Source organism: Geospiza fortis, unplaced genomic scaffold, assembly GCF_000277835.1.
Source record: "Geospiza fortis unplaced genomic scaffold, GeoFor_1.0 scaffold425, whole genome shotgun sequence".
In the NCBI taxonomy this organism is placed as follows: domain Eukaryota; kingdom Metazoa; phylum Chordata; class Aves; order Passeriformes; family Thraupidae; genus Geospiza; species Geospiza fortis.
The window spans coordinates 1,630,188-1,647,948 of record NW_005054387.1 but is presented as its reverse complement, the minus strand read 5'-3'; the positions used below and the strand labels follow the sequence as shown (position 1 = coordinate 1,647,948).

Here is a 17,761-nt window from a genome sequence, read left to right as displayed (position 1 = left end):
GTTCTTTGGCTCCGGGTCAGCGGCGGAGGGTCGGCGCTGGAGCGCCCCGCGGCTGAGGGAGAGGGGCCGCGTTCCCCTGCCGGCATGAAAGCTTGCTTTTCCTTGAGCTTTGTGGGTTTATCCCGATTGATATTTTAATCTTTGTTGTGCTCAGAGATCCTCCCAGCTGCGGGCCGGGGGCGATGCCCAGCGCCTCACCCTCAGCGTTCCTCCCGGCAGAAAATCCCCTCAGGACCCCCCTTGCACTCTGCTGATGAACCCAGAGTTTCCCTAGAGCCCTGCACCTGCTGCTTTTATAATTCCAGGGTTTTTAAAACAAACTCCCGGGTTGTTCCCACCCAGGAGAAGGCAGCACGCAGATTCCAGGCAGTGCTCCGTGGATGCTTCCCCAGCCCTTCCCCACAGCACCATCCCACAGGACTTGGATTTTCAAAAATAATCAGATTTTGATTACCTCCCCCCTCCCACCTCAGAGATATTTTATTTTCTCTACTTCCTGGTCCTGCCTCTCCTTTGTGTTTTCAGCTTGGTTTGGCATTATTCACAGTATTTCCAACAACTAAAATTTTTTAAGTTAAGCTCATGGTTGTTTAGAAATGCTTCAGTCCTTTTTAGACATCCCTGGCAGCAGCAGCCAGTCACCAAAACACACTTTGGTCCTTAAAACCAGGTCAGGACAGATAACATGTTGCTAATGAGATTTAAGTGTATTTAGAGCTGCCAGTGCCCTGGCAGAGCTATTGAGAGGAGGGCAAAGCAGAGCTCACAGAACTGGGGATCTCCTGTCCACTTCTGTCCCCTCCCCAGCAACAAACTGTCACCCCAAAGGGACAGTTTTGCTGCCTAGGCTTGTAAGAACTGCTTTCCATCCTAACTGCCTGGACTCCGTGTATGGGCACAGAAACAAGCTGCATAAAAATCCCTCCAAGCCTGAAACAGGAAAAAGAAATGGGACAAGAGCCTTTCAGGAGTTGTGGAGGCTGCTGGCAGCTGCACCGGAGTGGCTGAGGGAGTTCTTTGAGCTTCTGTCCTCACGCTGGCTCAGCTCCCACTGTCCCCAGTCCCTGTGTCCCCACCTGCACCCTGACCCACCCAGCCCCTCTCGCTGCTTAAAAATAATAAGGAAATGAAAGAGAAAAACAACAGGGGCAGATTCCAGATTCCACTTGGGGTGGTGTTGGTGTGGGGTGCTGTTTCTGGAGGCTGCTGCTGTGAGCTGGGCACAGGGAAGGGATGAGGTTTTGGGTGCTGCAGCATTTCCCAAAGCCTTGGTCCCAGCCAGGCTGCTTCTGCCCCTGGGGACAGCCAGGCTATGAGGGAATCCAGTGGGGTTTCTCCTGTTCCCAGTGGGATCTCTGCAGCATCCCAAGGGCAAAGCTTGGTGTTTCCAAGCAGCCAAACACCCCCTTTGGTTGGTCCAGGATCTTCCTTCTCTTCCTTCCTCCTCGATGTTTTTCTTCCATAAGGAATTGATGATCCCAGCTCTGGGGGCAGTGTGTGCCTATCCTGGCTCTTTTTTTCTTGCAGTTCCTTTCTGCTCTTAGACAAGCCCAGAGTGCTGCCTGACAGGAGCCAGAGATGACCAAGGAAGAAGATCTACCAGACTGGAACTCATCCAAGGAGTTTTATGAAAAATATGAGCCAAAGGAGGTTTTGGGCAGGTAAAGCTATATTTTTGGCAAGCGGCTTGTTTTGGTTTCACATCCCCCAGTGCCAGATAGGAACAGTGTTCCCTGGGAATCTGATACAAACAGGGCCCACAGCAGCATGGGGCTAAAAATAGCATGGAACAGCACTTTCCATCAGCTCAAAACCTTCTGTCCCACCGAGACAGGGTGACAGAGCGAGACCCGCTGGTGCATGAAAATCCCAGCCAGCCCAGGTGCCGGTGGCTGGGCAGGCAGGGATGGAACCCACCCTTTTGTCCCTGTTGTCCCTGGCAGGGGGGTGAGCAGCGTGGTCCGGCGGTGCATCCACAAAACCACGAGGCAGGAATATGCTGTGAAGATCATCGACATCACGGCGGGGAACATCTCCCCCAAGGAGGTGCAGGAGCTGCGCGAAGCCACCACCAAGGAGATCGACATCCTCCGCAAGGTCTCGGGCCACCCCAACGTCAGTAAGTCAGACCTTGAGCATCCCCTCAAGGGCAATTTCTGCCCTGTGTGTTCCTCAGGGCAGAGGAGACACCAAAACCAGCCCCCAGGAAGGGTTTTTGGGGTGAAATGCCAGGCACCTGCTCAGAGCGTTGTTTGCTCTCCCTCCACACACACACCCCAGCAGTGCCCCTCATGTTGTCTCCCAAGCACAACACTTGTGAAGATCAGCTCCTCATTAACTCAATTAGCAATTTCTGCCCTGTGTGTTCCTCAGGGCAGAGGGGACCCCAAAACCAGCCCCCAGGAAGGGTTTTTGGGGTGAAATCCCTGGATGATGCCAGGCACCTGCTTGGAGCATTGTTTGCTCTCCCTCCATACACACACCCCAGCAGTGCCCCCCCTGTTGTCTCCCAAGCACAACACTTGTGAAGATCAGCTCCTCATTAACTCAATTAGCAGTTTAATCAGATTTTTAGTCCATTGATGGACTCATACTGTGCTCACAGCCCCTGTGCTTTATTACAGTCCAGCTGAAGGACAGCTATGAATCCAGCACCTTCTTCTTCTTGGTGTTTGACCTGTAAGTACCAGCTGGCTCAGCACCCTGGGCCCACTCCCTCTCTGCAGATTGGTCCCAGCTTTTTATGGCCCAAAAATGGCAAAGCGGAGGGACAAGCAGCCGTTAAGGTAGAATCAAGCCCCAATTACTGCAAGCTCATTGCAGCTCTGCTGCCAGCACTGTTTTCCCTCTGTCAGCGGCTCAGCACTGCTCGGGTTTCCCTGTAACCTTTGGTGGGAGCTGTCACGCATCCCTGAGGGTTATTTATATGCTCAGTGGGACCAGGGTGTCTGCAAAGTCACAATATTCAATGCCAGGACAGTGCAGTGGATGTCAGAGGAGTGGGATGGCACTGGGAGAGCCCCATCCCTGCCCCATCTTTGGTGGTTGGACTTGGTGATCTTACAGATCTTTTTCAACCTTAACAATTGTGTTTCTATCCAAAACCTGGCACAGCTTCTTCTCCTTCTGCCTGATATTTTACTGAAATATATATCAAGGCACTTTTACCCCTTGTTACGAAAGTTATTTTGGGCTGTTAAGGGGCACAAACCCCTGACTGATCCTCCCCAGGGACTCAGGGCTGGTTTGCTGTTGCAGCTCAGCCTCTGCCTGACTCTGTGTCCCCTCCCTTATGCAGGATGAAGAGAGGGGAGCTCTTTGACTACCTCACTGAGAAAGTCACCTTGAGTGAGAAAGAAACCAGGTAAGGCCAGGTGCAGAGGGGTGAAAATCGCCTTGCAAGAGCAGAGCGTGGTTTGAGGGGAGAGCACAGCACCCTGGGCTGTGTCCCTGTGCCCTGTCCCTGTCCCCTTCCCTGGGATGGTGGTGCCAGTGGGTGTTTGGGACAGGGAATGAGCTGTCCCCATCCCCAGGAAGATCATGCGAGCGCTGCTGGAAGTGATCCAGTACCTGCACTCCATCAACATCGTCCACCGGGACCTGAAGCCGGAGAACATCCTGCTGGATGATGACATGAACATCAAGCTGACAGATTTTGGCTTCTCCTGCCAGCTGAATGAGAATGAGAAGCTCAAAGGTAAGGGGCTGGTGAGCTGGGGGGATGCTGGGCTGGTGAGTTTTTCCAGCCTCACTCTCTCCTTGTCACCAGTGTCACCTGGGGGTGCAAATTGGTGCTGTTTGGCTCCTTTTGCTGTCCTCACACACAAGTTCTGCCTGCATACAGCTTCCACACCTCTCTCCTTGCCATGAAAAAGTTGCTGCTCTTTAGGAAAACCATCCTAATCCATTCCACTTCCTTTTTCTCCAGCTGATCCCCATTACCTCATCCACATACTGCCCCATTGTTTCCCCCAACTCCTACATGCAAAGAGCCACATACCCAACAACGAGCATCTCCTCTCACAAGCATCCATATAATTCTTTTTTTGCTCACTTTTTAGCCACAATAATTCACCAAAAAATCACCAGTGAGATGCAATTCCTCCCTGTGAGCACCATCCCTGCAAAGATGCCACCATGGGCTGCCTGGAGGTGGGTGGGAATGGCACCTGGGTTGATGCTCTGCCTTGTGTCCCTGTCCCCACAGAGATCTGTGGCACTCCTGGCTACCTGGCCCCTGAGATCCTGCAGTGCTCCATGGATGATGAGCACCAAGGCTACGGGAAGGAGGTGGATATGTGAGTGAGAAGCTGTTCCCTAAACACACACACGTGGTTTGAGGCATGGCCAGAGTTGTGCCCATGGGGACCTGTTGGAGTGTTTGGAAAGAATGAAATGATGCACCAAAAGCCAATATTGGTGGCTCTGAGGGGCTGTCTGGGTCACCAGGGGGTTCTGGCACAGAACAGGGGATGAAGCAGCCTGAGGACAAACCCATCTCCTCACTTTGCCCCATTGTGGGAGGGAAAGCAACACTTTCTGTTCATGGAAGTTAAATTAGGCTGAGCTCCAAGACATGGGGCTTTTAAACACACCTTGTGCAGCCCCTGAGAGAGCAGCCAGCTCAGGGCAGCCCACCAGAGCTCTGCAGGGACTTTGCCACCACCTCTGGTGGCTTCAGGCTGCAGTGGTCAGAGTTGTGACACACACCAGGCCATTTCATCCCCTCTCCAGTCTGAGCCAGGACACCTGGCACTGCACAGCCTGAGCTCATCCAGCCTGGCTGGCATCTCCAAGCCTCACTCCCTTCCCTAAAAATTTCTGCAAGGCCCAAATATTCCATCTCAAGGCATCCTCCTGCATCCTCCAGGGAACAACTCCCCACCAGCTCAGCTCAAACCTCCCTCCAGCTCAGCTCAGCTCAGCCCCCCTCCCCAGGCACACGCAGGGCAGTTCCCTGCTGGTTCTCCAGGTGTTTCCAGATTCCCTGCTGGTTTTCCCCTGGGGTGCAGAGCCAGCTGGGTGCCTGGGGGTGGCACAGGGGTGCTGGAGGCTCCATGTGGGCTGCCCACAGGTGGAGCACGGGGGTGATCATGTACACCCTGCTGGCCGGCTCGCCGCCCTTCTGGCACCGCAAGCAGATGCTGATGCTGCGCATGATCATGAACGGCGATTACCACTTCGGCTCCCCGGAGTGGGATGACCGCTCCGACACCGTCAAGGACCTGGTAGGTGCTCGGGCTGGGAAAACCTGGAGTGGAGGGGGCGTTGCAGAGTCCTGGGATAGCCCAGAGCGAGCGGCTCCCCCTGCAGATCTCGCGGTTCCTGGTGGGGGCCCCGCGGCAGCGGTACACGGCGGGCGAGGCGCTGGCACACCCCTTCTTCCAGCAGTACGACGTGGAGGAGGTCCGGCACTTCAGCCCCTTCCGCAAATTCAAGGTGGGGATGAGGCTGGGAGCTGCAGGAGCCGGCAGTGGCATGGGTTTGGGAGAAACTGGGGGTCGGGTAAGGCTGATGGGGATGGGTTTTGGGAGGATGTGGCAGCCTGGGCAGGCCAAGCGCTCCCTCATGAGTTAAGGGAGAAGGGTGAAACTGCCTTTCACCTCCAAAAAATATCATTGAAAGAGCTGGAGAGTTCGGCTGGGAGATGAGAAGGCTCCAGGGAGACCTTAGAGCCTCTTCCATTGCCTAAAGAGGCTCCAAGAGAGCTGGAGAGGGACTTTGGACAAAGGATGGAGTGACAGGGCAAGGGGGAATGGCTTTCCCCCGCCACAGGGGGTCAGATGGGATAGTGGGAAGAAATTCTTGGCTGTGAGGGTGCAGAGGCTCTGGCAGGTTTCCCAGAGAAGCTGTGGCTGCCCCATCCCTGGAAGTGTCCAAGGCCAGGTTGGACAGAGCTTGGAGCAACCTGGGATAGGCGAAGACATCCCTGCCCATGGCAGGGAGTAAAATGGGCTTTAAATTCCCTTTTAACTCAAACCATGCTGTGATTCTGTGATTCCCTGGCATGAGCCCCTGCCCTTTGTCAGCCCTGCAGAAACTAAACTGTGCCAGGCACTGAGCTCCCTCCTGACTCCCCCACGTGGGGTGATGCACTGGGACCACCCCATTGTGGGAACTCCTCTGAATGCCAGGCTGTTGTGGAAATTCCTCTGAATCGCAGGCTGTTGTGGGAGAATTCCCCTGAATGCCAGGCTCTTGTGGGAATTCTCTTGAATGCCAGAGGCTGTTGTGGGAGGATTCCCCTGAATCCCAGGCTGTTGAGGGAATTCCAGGCTGTTGTGGGAATTCTCTTGAATGCCAGGTTGTTGTAGGAATTCCTGGCTGTTGTGGGAGCATTCCCCTGACTGCCAGGCTGTTCCCTGTGCCCCAGGTGATCTGCCTGACCGTGCTGGCCTCGGTGAGGATTTACTACCAGTACAGGCAGGTGAAGTCAGTGACCAGGGAGTTGGTGGTCAGGGACCCCTACGCCCTCAAGCCCGTCCGCAAGCTCATCGATGCCTGTGCCTTCCGCACCTACCGCCACTGGGTGAAGAAGGGGGAGGCCCAGAACAGAGCTGCCCTCTTTGAGAACACCTGCAAGGCCATCCTGCTCACCCTGGCCACCGAGGAGGGGCTCTTCTAATCCCTGCCCCAGCCCCTGGTTTGGCTCACAGTGAGGCGAGTAAAATCTTGGAAAACAAAATGGTGATTTCCGGGGTTTTAAAATTTTCTTTCACTTGGCTCAGGACTGGTGCAAATACAAACCCAGGAAATAATTTGCTCTTGGGGTGTGTCTCACTGGAGGAATGGGTTTGGAAAAGCCACCTTTAACAGAGCCAGAACCAGCTGCAGCTCCCCATGGGGAAGGCTCAGCCCTCAGGCACCTGCAGTGCCTGTTTTGGGACAGCTGGAGGTGGATGAGGGATCTCTGAGCAGTGTTCTTGCCCACCCTTGTGGTCAAGGCTCCTGGTCAGGTTTGGTGCAGAGCTCAGAGAGTTTGTGCTTGTTACATCTCCTGGGAGAGGTAGGGCACTGGTTTGTCACACACATCTGTCACACACATCATTTTGTCACTGCTCAAATGCCAGTCAAGGTGCCTTGTTTTGCTTCTGGGAAGGCCCAGCACTGCTCCAAAGCTGGGATTTCCCAAGGGAATGGGGACTGATTATGTGCCCCCATCACTTCCCCCCTGGCAGCCCCACCCTGATGGGCACAGGGGGCTCTGGGTGTGCCCTCACTGGGGCTGGAGGTCAGAGCAGCTCTGGCCCAGTCCCACACATGCATCCCTCTGCTTTACATGGACAACAACAGGAGAGCCAGAGCATCTCCCACACCAAAAGGACACTAAAGACAAACCCCCCTTCCTGCCTTCCCAATCACTGCTCCCACCCAGACATGCCAGCACTGAAAAGGCTGAAATTATTTTTAATTTTAGAAACAATTGGGGTTTAATGGAAGTGACAGCTGGGGGTTACTGTTCATCTCCACAGGAGAAAATGCCTCAGGTGTTCCCAGGGAGCCCTCAGAGCTCAGATTTGCTCTGGCTTTTCCAGGCTGGCACGGGTGGGACGTCGGCAGCGCAGCGGAAGCTGAGGTTGTCAGAGGCAGAGTCTGGTGTGTTCCCCATCCTCACAGGGCAAGAGAGACCCAAAATTAGGGATCCTGCCTTGTTACACATATCCCTGATATGTTACAACACTTACAACCCTAATGTGATCTGCTAGAACAGCCTAGAAACATCTTCCAATTCCCCTGAGTAACTTAGGGAAAAACATTTCATTATTAATACCTGCTGGAAAACATGATTTGAGAAGCATTTAGGAATGGATTTATAGCAGGGGTAGTTTTAGCCATATTTCTAGTGTGCTCTGCCAAATGCTTCTCAAAAAATCATGTAGGAATAAAAAAAACCCATCTTTTAAAATAAAACCAACCCAGAGAAAATCCTTGTGCAGCAGCACCTGGGCTTTGGCCAGACCTACCTGGTGGTGACACGAGCTCTGTGGTTTGCAGAGCCATCTGCAGTGTCAATCCATGAGGCTCCTCTCAGCACCTGCATCTTCTGAGCCCTGGATGCCCTTCCTGGAGCTGGGAATTCTGATGCTGTCCATTCCCAGGTGTTTCCCAGCAGGTCATAGAGCCCTGAGATGGTTTTGTATCAGAATTAGGAGAGCAGGTGTGCAAGAAATGTAAATTTGGTATATGGGAGGGGGAACAACATTCAAAGGATTGTTCAAAAGTGTGGTTTAATGGTGAGGCTGAAGAAATTCCTCACTGTATTTCAAACAGTGCATGAGGACATGGCAGCCAGAAAACGTCCTTGGAAGTTTTTTACATCCCACTGAGTTGCAAAACAACCCAGTTTTAATTAAAAGGAGGTGGTTTGGTGCCTGAGGTGCAGCAGGTGCATCTCAGCCAACTCCAGCACCAACCATCGATGCTTTTCCTCTACTCCAGATCCCACACATCTAAACTCTGCCCAGCTCCAGGATTTGATAATTAACATTAATTTAGGGAGCAGATGCCATCCCCAAAGCAGGGTGAGGGAGCTGTGTACCGTAGCTGTTCTGGGCAGGGAAGGCTGTCACTGGGGAGACGCCGTGGTAGCCGTCCTCAGCCGTGTCCCCCCGAGGGAAATCACCCTGGGGGAACAGAGATCACTCCCAGCAAAGAACCACCCCAGAAACAACCCCAAATCCTGCTCCTCACAGGGCTGTGCCACACTCCAAGTAGGCAAATAACTCTCTGGTGGCAATTTATGTTGCACAAAAGAGATCAACCTGAAGTTGTCCCAAGTTCCCTCTTCAAACAAATTTATGGGTGAATTTTTAGAAGCAGTAAAGTCCTGCTTTCCCAGGGAAGATGGGCTGAGCCTGCTCCCTCTGAAGGTATTTTTACACCCCCTCAGAAGCTCAGTTTCAGTACCCCCAGTGTTTCCCAGGACACCCTCACTCAGTGGTTGAGTGAAACCCTCCCTGAGGACAGCCCAGCATGGATGGGATGATTTTTAGCCCAGCATGGATGGAATGATTTTTAGCCCAGCATGGATGGGATGATTTTTAGGACCTTACCTGCCACAGGTTTGTACGGTTTGCCTGGAACTTGTTTCCCCAGGGATACATCCTTTCTGCCAGGGAGGAAAAGACACTTGTTAGCCCTGAGTCACTCCAGCCAGGCTTTTAAGATTGTCCTTTTCTACTCAGCTTAGGACACTGAAGTTTTATTAATTTATTTTATTAATTATTAATATTACCACCCTCTCAGGCCAGAAGAGGTGGTTCAAACCCCCCCCAGATCAACATCTGAGAACATCCCTGGAGGGAGGTTTGGATCTGGTGGAACTAACACCACTCCATGCCTGCTTTGGGAACAGCTCAGAGCTTGTGCTACGTACGCTGCAGTCCTCCCCTGGCAGCAAATTCCCACTCCTCCTCCGACGGGAGCCGCTTCCCCTGCCAGGCACAGAAGGCCTGAGCATCGTTCCAGCTCACGTGCAGCACGGGGTAATCCAGCCTGTCCTTGATGCTGGAGCCAGGGCCTGAGGGCTGGGAGGGATTGAAGCAGATGGGAATGAATTTTATACAGTTTTCATTACAAAGGGAATAAGGGGTGGAAGAGATGAAAGGATGGAAAATGGTTCTTCACTTCTTTTTAGTCAATAAGGTTCAGCACACACAACACACACGAACTACCAGCATGGAGAGGAGTCACCACACCAGGATTTTATCACTCCAGGATTTTATCACACCAGGATTTTACCACACCAGGATTTTACCACACCAGGATTTTACCACACCAGGATTTTACCACACCAGGATTTTATCACACCAGGATTTTACCATACCAGGATTTTACCACACTAGGATTTTACCACACCAGGATTACATCACACCAGGATTTTACCACACCAAGATTTTACCACACCAAGATTTTACTCACCTGTCTCCAAAAAGCCTTCTCAATGGGCAGCCACCACGGGGCTGACTGGGGGAAGAAATGACACCAAGATTAAAGGTGGACTGGTGACACTGTCCCACAGCAGGGTGTGTTAGTCTGGGAAATGCTGCAGTTTGAGCTGGGTTATCACAGACATTTGGATGCTGCTTTCCCACAGAGCAGAGGCATCTGCTTTTAAAAGTGAGAATAGATCAAGAGGCTCATACTGTTCAGTTTTTCTATATTAAAGTTGGATTATTGAAGTACTTTGAAATACATTTTACGTCCTCCCAGCTCCCTGAAGTCCAGACTGCCAGCTCACAGAGCATGGAAACAGAGGAGCACATGAATCAACCCCAGCTCAATCCTGCTGAGGTTCAAAAGCAAAACAACCTCAGATTAAAGAAAACCCTCTGAGAACAGCAGGCTCTGCAAAGAGGCAACTGCACCTCAGTGGAAAAGCAACACCAAACTAATCATAGGATTCAGATTTACCTCCAGTTTTTGGGTGACTTTTTTTTTCAGCTCTTCAGATACGAAATCCTCAAAGACAAAGCTCCAGCCAAATGCTTCTGCTTCTGTTTTGTATTTCTTTTCTCTAACAAACTCCCTGGCATAAACACAACATGCTCTGGGTAAGAGTTCTTCAAGCTCTGCCTCACAAATCTGCTCGTGCAACGAGTTCAGAGCAAGGCAGAAGGTACAAAACTTACAGATCCCCCCAGCTCCAGATGGTTTAATTTAGATTTAACAGATAAAACAGTCCAGTGTGCATCTTTGCACAGATTTGATAGCTTTTATGTCACCTGTGCAGGTAAACTCAGCCTGCACTCAGGTTTCCATAAGTGCAGAGAGAAAAAATCCCTTAAAAGCCAATAAAACCTGTGGCTGCTGTTAGTGGAAGAGGAGAAGAAGAGAGGAAGAGAAGAGAGGGAAGAGAGAAACAAGAGAGGAGAAGAGCGGAGAGAGAAGAGAGGGAAGGAATAGGGAGAGGAGAGGGAAAGGAGGAGGAGGAGAAGAAAAAGAGAGAAGGAGAAGAGGAGGAGAAAAAAAGGAAGAGGAAGAGGAGGAGATGAAAAAGAAAAAGAAAAAAAGAGGAAAGAGAGGGGAAAAGGGAAAAAAAAGGAAATAAAAGTATGTCTGCAAGCTACACTGCCACGATGGCTCAGCTTGCACCTGTGACACTGATTTCCTATTGACAGACACATTTTTTTCCCAACGAGCACCCAAGCACTGGCTTTCAGACGCCAGGAACCAGCCCCAGAACAGCTGGCACCACAGCTGGCCCTGCCCCTCCCCACAGCCACCCGAGGCTCACCTGAAGTCCCTGTTTGTCACCGGGTGTTTGTCCAGAGCAAAGGGCTTCACTGTCACCTCCCTGGCGGGCACCTCCTCGCCCATCCTCTGCAGAGATCCCATCTGGAAGGTGCCCCCGGGCAGCTGCACCATGCTCCCGTCCTCTGCGAGCGCTGAAAATGGACAAATTCAGTACAAGTTTCATTTTTAAACATCAGCGAGGCGCAGGTAGTGACGGGACGTCCCTGCGTGTGCTGGAAGGGGTGACAGCGATCGGTGTCCGCACAGCTCAGAGCATTTAAAATCCCATTTTCGGGAAGGGAGCGATCCCCGGCTGGGGGAGCAGCAGGAGGCTCCGGGAGGGGGATGTCGGGGGGGAGTCTTGGGGATGCCAGGGGATCCGAGAGGGGATTTTGGGGATACCAGGGGGAATTTTGGGGATGCCAGGGGAGGATTTTAGGGGTGCCAGGGGGGATTTCGGGGCTCTCACCGCGCAGAGCCCCCAGCAGCCCGCAGCACAGCACGGCTCTGTAGGAACGGGGATTTCTGTCCCTCCCCGGCTGCACACGCGGCTTAAACTGCCGGGCACCGGGGCTACCGCCACCCTTCCACACAAGGGAGGCTTTTTGGGGTGTTTGGGGGGGGTTTGTAAGGTTTCGTGTGACAGAGGAAGGAGATTCCTCTTAACACAAAGCACCGCTGGTTTTAGGGAAAATCGTTCCATTCCCCTGCCACAAAAGCACTGGACGCTCTGCCCAGAGCTGCTCTGGCACTCGTTATCCATAAATACTTTAATGTAGAAGCACCACGATTAAAAATCCAATCCTTAAAACAGGTCCTTCACCCCACCACCAAGCCATTCTGCAGTGAACTCAGTTTTATTCATAAGCAAGTACAAAACTATTAAGTGATTACCTTAATCCTGTTTTTTAATTTACTGAACAAATTCCAGATCTGATCCCACCCTGTTTCTCAGAGCAGCAGTAGCTGTAATTTCACTAAAGTCTTGAGTAGTAATTTCACAAAATTGCCAAAAGCAGGACTCAGGAATGCAGCCCCCACTGCAGAATGTGAAGGTTTAAAGAACAGACACCCAAAGCACAGAACAGAACAGTTTATTGGGTAAAAATGGAAAGCAACTGCAGCCACACAGTTCAGTGAAATCAAAAATAAATAACTCCTTTTTAGAGCCAAATCTTTGATTAAGTTGCTGAGATTTTGAGTGGCCGTGTTCCCAAGGGGGCTGCCCCTCATGGCAGAGTGACTCCTGGTGCTGGGACATGCACCACAGCCAAGGACAGGGCCCTGGGCTGGAGTCCCTGGAGAAATTCCACAGGGAGCAGCTCCAGCTCAGCCCTTCAGGGAGGACATCCCAGCTCTCATGATTTCATCCACCAGGAGAATGTAGGAAGAAATCACCGTGCTGGAAACAGGGAAACAGCAAAGAAATATTTGTTACAATTGCCAAAGTCAGCTTCATTTTTGTGTTTCAAGACATCTTCCTGTACATGGGATCCCCAGTTTTACATCACCTAAACATACACAGAGTAATGTTACAAGTGAAATCCTGCCAGCCTTACCATGAATGAAGCAGCTGCTTTTTGACATTGTAATTATCCCAGATTCCAGCTGCTGCAGCCACCATGGGCTCCCCTGCAACAGAAGTGAAGAGCCTTTAAAAAAACAGTTCACACAGAGACTTTCCGCTGGCTGACATCTGATATCCCTCACTGTATCCAACTGTGTGCCTTATCCTCTAAAAACCTCAAATCAGCACACACTGAACTACAGCAGCCTGACTGCCAAGGCTTCTGTGCAGCTTTTTATCAATAAAGATAAAACTTTCTGCACTCAGAGCCCTTTGTGCTACAGAGCTGAGCCAGGTTCTTACTGGAGCATCAGCCTGTGGCTGAGGGAGTCCTTACCAGTGTTGAGATCAACCCCAGTGAGCTGCCCCGACTCCATGTGCTCTGCCTGCACCTTCACCAGCGTCTCCTGGGGATCGTAGCCCGAGTTCTGAGCAAGCACCTGGCACAGAACAGAGGGATTGACTTCACTTTGCTGTTTACAGAGCCCTCCAGCAGAAAAAGCACTGAGTCTGTGTGTGCTTTAAAGTCAATTTATCACCCAGAACTCCTTTTACCTTAGGAATGATGAGCAGAGCATCAGCAAAAGCCTGAACTCCGAGCTGGGCTCTTCCTTTCACGTTGGGTTTGTGTTTCACAAGAGCATTGGCTACTGCCACCTCCAGTGCCCCTGCTCCTGGCACCACACATCCTGCAAGGGAACATCACCTATTTCAGTTTAAACTGGATATTTTTAGTGCAGTTTGATGTCTTCCCTCCATACCCTGCACCTGAACAGGTGAGTAATCAACCACAGAACTACAAAATCCTGAGCTCAGGCTTGGACTGGAGCAGGAATCATAGGAGCTGATACATAATTCCCTAATTCTGGGATGAGTTTCTACAAATCTTTATGATGATGAACAGGGAGGGCACTCACCATCCTCAATGGCATTTTTCACAGCCCGCAGCCCATCCCTCACTGCATCCTTGATCTGGGTCAGCGTGTGTTTGTTGGGGCCCCTGATGAGCAGGGTCACCGAGCGGGGGTTCTCACACTTCTCAATGAAGGTGTACTTCTCCTCCCCCTGGGGAAAACAGGTTTGTCAGCCACTTGCTTCAGCAATTTGTGGACATAAATTAATAACCTGGATGCTTTCAGGTTGGGTTCTGCACTGACAGCACTTCAAGAAGTGATGAGAAGCAGCAGAACTTTATTTCTGTTTTCTCAGCCTATGACAGGAGCAAACATCCAGGCAGATGTTCACATCCAAGTGGATTTTAAGTGTTTTATTTCAATACTCCAGCTTTACCCTCCAACACTTGGTCACTCACCAGGGTGTACTCATAGACAAGCCCTGCGTGTCCCAGGCAGTCAGGAGTGAGATCCTCCACAGAGTTCATGGCAGTGCCACCACAGGCCAGGGTCAGTCTGATAGAGAACAGGCACAGCTCAGCTTTATGTTCAATAAAACCCAAAGTCACAAATAAGTGCAGTATTTTAAGCCTAGGCTTGCAACAGTTTGGTTTTGTTCATGGAAGAGCTCTTTTAAAAACTGTAGAATTGAGGCTCCTCTGTAGGTGTCTGCATTTAAAGCATCCTGAGAGCTCAAACTGCCCTTTCTGCACTTTGTCCAAACTGCCCTGAGTTACACCAGAAGAGCTGCACAGACTGAAGTGGAATTTTTAGTCAAGCCTTTAAAGATGGATTTAAGCCAGACTTAACTGTCTCAGTTTGGAGGAGCAGATTATTGTATCCTCTCCTCCCCCCAAAACTGACCTTTCCATGTTCCTCCTTTTAGCTCTCCTCAAAGCAACTATTCCTTCTTTGGCAAGGGCATCCAAGGAAAATGGGTCAATTCCCTGCAAACACAAAGTGACCATCAGCATAAGGACAAAGCTAAAAACACCTCCTCTCTCTCTGACACTTAGAAGTTCTTCCTCAAAGAAGATCTCAAGTAGGAACTGCACATTATATTCAGAAGTATCAGCCTAAATTTAGCTAATTCTGGCATTTCAAATAATTTTTAGTTATTCTCTTCATCTCACCTTCTGGTTGATCACAACAAATCCTTTGTCTGAGTCACCACAGACTTTTCTTTTCAACTCTATGATTTTGTTGACTCTGTCTTCAATGAACTTTCTTTCTGCTTTCACCAACTTCTCCCTCTCCTCAGCACTTTTGTAGAAGAATCCAGAGCTCACTTCTCTGAAAGGAAAAAAAAAAAAACACAAAAAAGCAGTGATAAATCTTCCTCTCTGCTGTAGAAATAAACTTGAGCATAAGGAATGAGCCCTTCAGTAACATTCTGAAGAAATCAACTCATAGCAAACCAGTCCCTCCAACCCACATTGATGTTCTGCTCTCTGGTTCAATGCTTTTCCACTTCAGAGTTCTCTCAGTTTCAAGTGTCTGCCTATTTTTTGAAGTGTATTAATGTGTTTGGTCTACAATAGCAAATTGTGCCCAAGAAGAGAAGGACTTTCAACCTTTCTGTGAAGGTTGAAATAAACACAACAAAATAAAAACCACTGTGAAGCTCTGCCTCTCATAGTTTTGCTCACCCACCATCTTTTCCAAAAGGGCTGCAGAAGGGGCATCACCTTTCCCCTTCACAGTCTTGGTTGGTATTTAAGCACATTTTAAATCAAAGTCCTCAGGACACGAGCATGTGCTGTGTACTCACGTTTTCTCATACTCCAGAGACACATTGCAGGTAAGAATAAAAGCATCTTCCACTCTTTTCTTCATGTCAGGGTGGCGAGCTCCATGATCCAGCACCAGCCCCCTGATCAGCCTGCAAGGTTAAAAACCACTCTGGGTGTCCATGGACACAAATACAGGATTCCATGGAGTGCACAGAGTGCAACTGCTCCAACCCAAACTGCCTGGGCACTGTTGGGTGATGTGTTCCCCTTCCAAGGGCATGCTCATTCCCATTAAAAGCACACCAGGCTCAGTGGAAAAAAAGGAATTTGCTCTGGCATGGTGTCTGACTGCACCAGCTACTGAGGAAAGCTAGGGCAGAATTCATCCATGCACTGAGGGAAATGGAAATCCTATGGAATATCCAATCCACTACCCAGTTTCCATTTATCAAATGCTGCTTTGTATTTAACAGATGCCAACCCTAAAGCATCATCAAGCCACAGACACTAAGAAAAAATAATATTTATCCAACATTGTTAAGCCAGTGTTGCTCTTTGCTATTTGGTAATTTCATGAAGGAATCAATTCAGTGAGTGAGAAACTTCTGCCAAGATATTTATGGCTGAAATTTGTATTTCAACTTTTCCAGTGGTAGCTTTAGGACACCCTAAAGAGAAACCAAACCCCCTCAGGCTCCTCAAAGCTCAGGGTCCCATTAAACTGAAGCCCAAGGATGCTCCTGACTTACGTTGTGTCTGTCTCTGATTTGTGCTTCATCTCCATGATTTCCACCATGTACAGGTCAATGGGCTCCCCTGGTTTTCTGACTGTCAGGACAGAATCTACCACAGCCTGCAGCACAGGGGAGGGAAACATCCCAAAAATGACCATCAGTCTTTTAAAGTGCAAGTTCACACCTTTCACACTTGCAATTATAATTCCAGCACTTTCACAGCTGGATCTCTTCACTCACAGAGGCAGAGGGGACAGGGACACTCACCTCTGTCAGGATGTCAGCAAGCTCAGCGTGCACTTTAGTCCTGAGGGATGTCCTGGCAACATCGATGAGGGTCTCCCTGTCCATCTCCTTGGACACTTTGACCTGATCCAAAACCTCAAGTGCTTTTTCCTTGGCAATCTCAAATCCTTCTGCTACTATTCTAGGGTGCAAACCCTAAGGCAAGGGAAGAGAGATCACTGAACAATGGAAGGCAAGATGGTTCTTCTTCCACAAACAGAACCTGTGGTTTCAACATTCCATGGAATGGCAAAACACAGGGAATATGCTACCCAGGCCATGTGTTCTGTCCTTCTGAATACATATAAAAGGAATGCAAATCCTTCCAATGCAGAGGAAAAGCACAGATTAATTTAGCACAGAACTCAAACCAAGGGAGCTACAAAGCACACTTGGGTGTTCGCTGTGCAATATCCACGTTTACCTGCCCTCAGGGAGGAGCTCCTTCCAAACACTCCAGAAGTGTTTTGACTCACACCAAACAAAGTAACAGCAGGTATAACACAAAACCTTGAAAGCTACAGTCCACAATAAGTGGATTCAATTTTGAACAGGGTTTAAGTCCCCCCCTCTAGATTTCCCCCCTTTTTACAACTTTTCATTTTAAGCAGAACAATGTATTTATGTTCCACCCCTACTAAACATTTAACAAAAAAAAAACCCAAAACACTGAGGGGTCCTAGTGAAGGTTTTAACTTGCCCACCTACAAGTGAAACACTGCATACACACCTCAGAAATATAAAGATCTGCCTGCTTTAGGAGCTCTCCAATGATGAGGACATTCGAGGTGGTGCCATCTCCAGTGATGTCATCTTGTGCTGTTGCTACTTTTGCTATCAAGGAGGCCGTGGGGTGTTGGATTTGCTAGACAAAAATAAGAATATGAGCAGTTAAGTGGTACAGCAAACGAAAATCTGAGATCAGCTAATAAAGAACTGAAGGTGATGTTCTAATGGTTTACCCTAACTGGTTTCCTACTCCTTTGGCTGATTATTTACTCATTCTGTTTATATTTTTAACATTATTTTCTTTACAGAATTGTCTTAACCTGCATTTATTTCCTCACCCTCCTCCCAAGGCCCATTTTGCTTCAATGGATAAGGGTGGCTGGGGCAGGGGGGACGCGATTCCCCCTCACCCAAAGGCGCTCGTCCCTCCCTAAACCCCCTGCGAGGACCAGCCCCAGCTCACCATTTCCTGCAGCAGCACGTTGCCATCTTTGGTCAGCTTGATGTCTCCGGAGCCCGACACGAGCCTGCGGGCGGCACGGGCCGGGTGAGCAGCGCCCCGGCCCCAACACACGTGTGCGGCCG

At 50.1% G+C, this 17,761-nt stretch overlaps 3 protein-coding genes and 2 non-coding genes across 5 annotated transcripts in view; 1 reads left to right on the top strand and 4 right to left on the bottom strand.

Annotated features, from left to right (window-relative positions):
• The first annotated feature begins 1,525 nt into the window (after positions 1–1,525).
• PHKG1 (phosphorylase kinase catalytic subunit gamma 1) lies at positions 1,526–6,685 on the top strand. The gene is made up of 9 exons (XM_005425407.3): positions 1,526–1,661; positions 1,944–2,119; positions 2,625–2,679; positions 3,299–3,364; positions 3,534–3,697; positions 4,208–4,298; positions 5,075–5,228; positions 5,314–5,439; positions 6,374–6,685. Exons 1-9 carry the CDS (start codon positions 1,579–1,581, stop codon positions 6,623–6,625), a joined length of 1,167 nt encoding a protein of 388 aa, XP_005425464.1. The 5' UTR covers positions 1,526–1,578; the 3' UTR covers positions 6,626–6,685.
• A 702-nt stretch (positions 6,686–7,387) lies between these two features.
• SUMF2 (sulfatase modifying factor 2) lies at positions 7,388–11,732 on the bottom strand. The gene is made up of 9 exons (XM_005425406.3): positions 11,705–11,732; positions 11,237–11,387; positions 10,414–10,528; positions 9,922–9,966; positions 9,377–9,527; positions 9,054–9,109; positions 8,540–8,624; positions 7,965–8,124; positions 7,388–7,610 (listed from the first exon to the last, which is right to left on the bottom strand). The coding sequence occupies exons 2-9, from the start codon at positions 11,365–11,367 to the stop codon at positions 7,505–7,507; spliced, it is 849 nt and encodes a 282-aa protein (XP_005425463.1). The 5' UTR covers positions 11,368–11,387; positions 11,705–11,732; the 3' UTR covers positions 7,388–7,504.
• A 581-nt stretch (positions 11,733–12,313) lies between these two features.
• The window catches only part of CCT6A (chaperonin containing TCP1 subunit 6A), a 9,727-nt gene continuing 4,279 nt past the window's right edge, over positions 12,314–17,761 (bottom strand). Inside the window, exons 2-14 of the mRNA XM_014308823.1 lie at positions 17,640–17,703; positions 17,178–17,312; positions 16,430–16,603; positions 16,178–16,281; positions 15,467–15,577; positions 14,829–14,988; positions 14,560–14,642; positions 14,115–14,211; positions 13,720–13,867; positions 13,358–13,491; positions 13,140–13,242; positions 12,795–12,867; positions 12,314–12,637 (exon numbers count right to left, since the gene is read on the bottom strand). Coding sequence (XP_014164298.1) covers positions 12,565–12,637; positions 12,795–12,867; positions 13,140–13,242; positions 13,358–13,491; positions 13,720–13,867; positions 14,115–14,211; positions 14,560–14,642; positions 14,829–14,988; positions 15,467–15,577; positions 16,178–16,281; positions 16,430–16,603; positions 17,178–17,312; positions 17,640–17,703 — 1,459 coding nt within the window. The 3' untranslated portion in view covers positions 12,314–12,564. The remainder of the gene's footprint in view (positions 12,638–12,794; positions 12,868–13,139; positions 13,243–13,357; positions 13,492–13,719; positions 13,868–14,114; positions 14,212–14,559; positions 14,643–14,828; positions 14,989–15,466; positions 15,578–16,177; positions 16,282–16,429; positions 16,604–17,177; positions 17,313–17,639; positions 17,704–17,761) is intronic.
• On the bottom strand, positions 15,684–15,820 carry LOC115948394. Its single transcript, XR_004082215.1, has one exon. It is a non-coding gene; the product is annotated as a small nucleolar RNA SNORA15 (small nucleolar RNA).
• LOC115948387 lies at positions 16,727–16,858 on the bottom strand. The gene has a single exon (XR_004082208.1). It is a non-coding gene; the product is annotated as a small nucleolar RNA SNORA22 (small nucleolar RNA).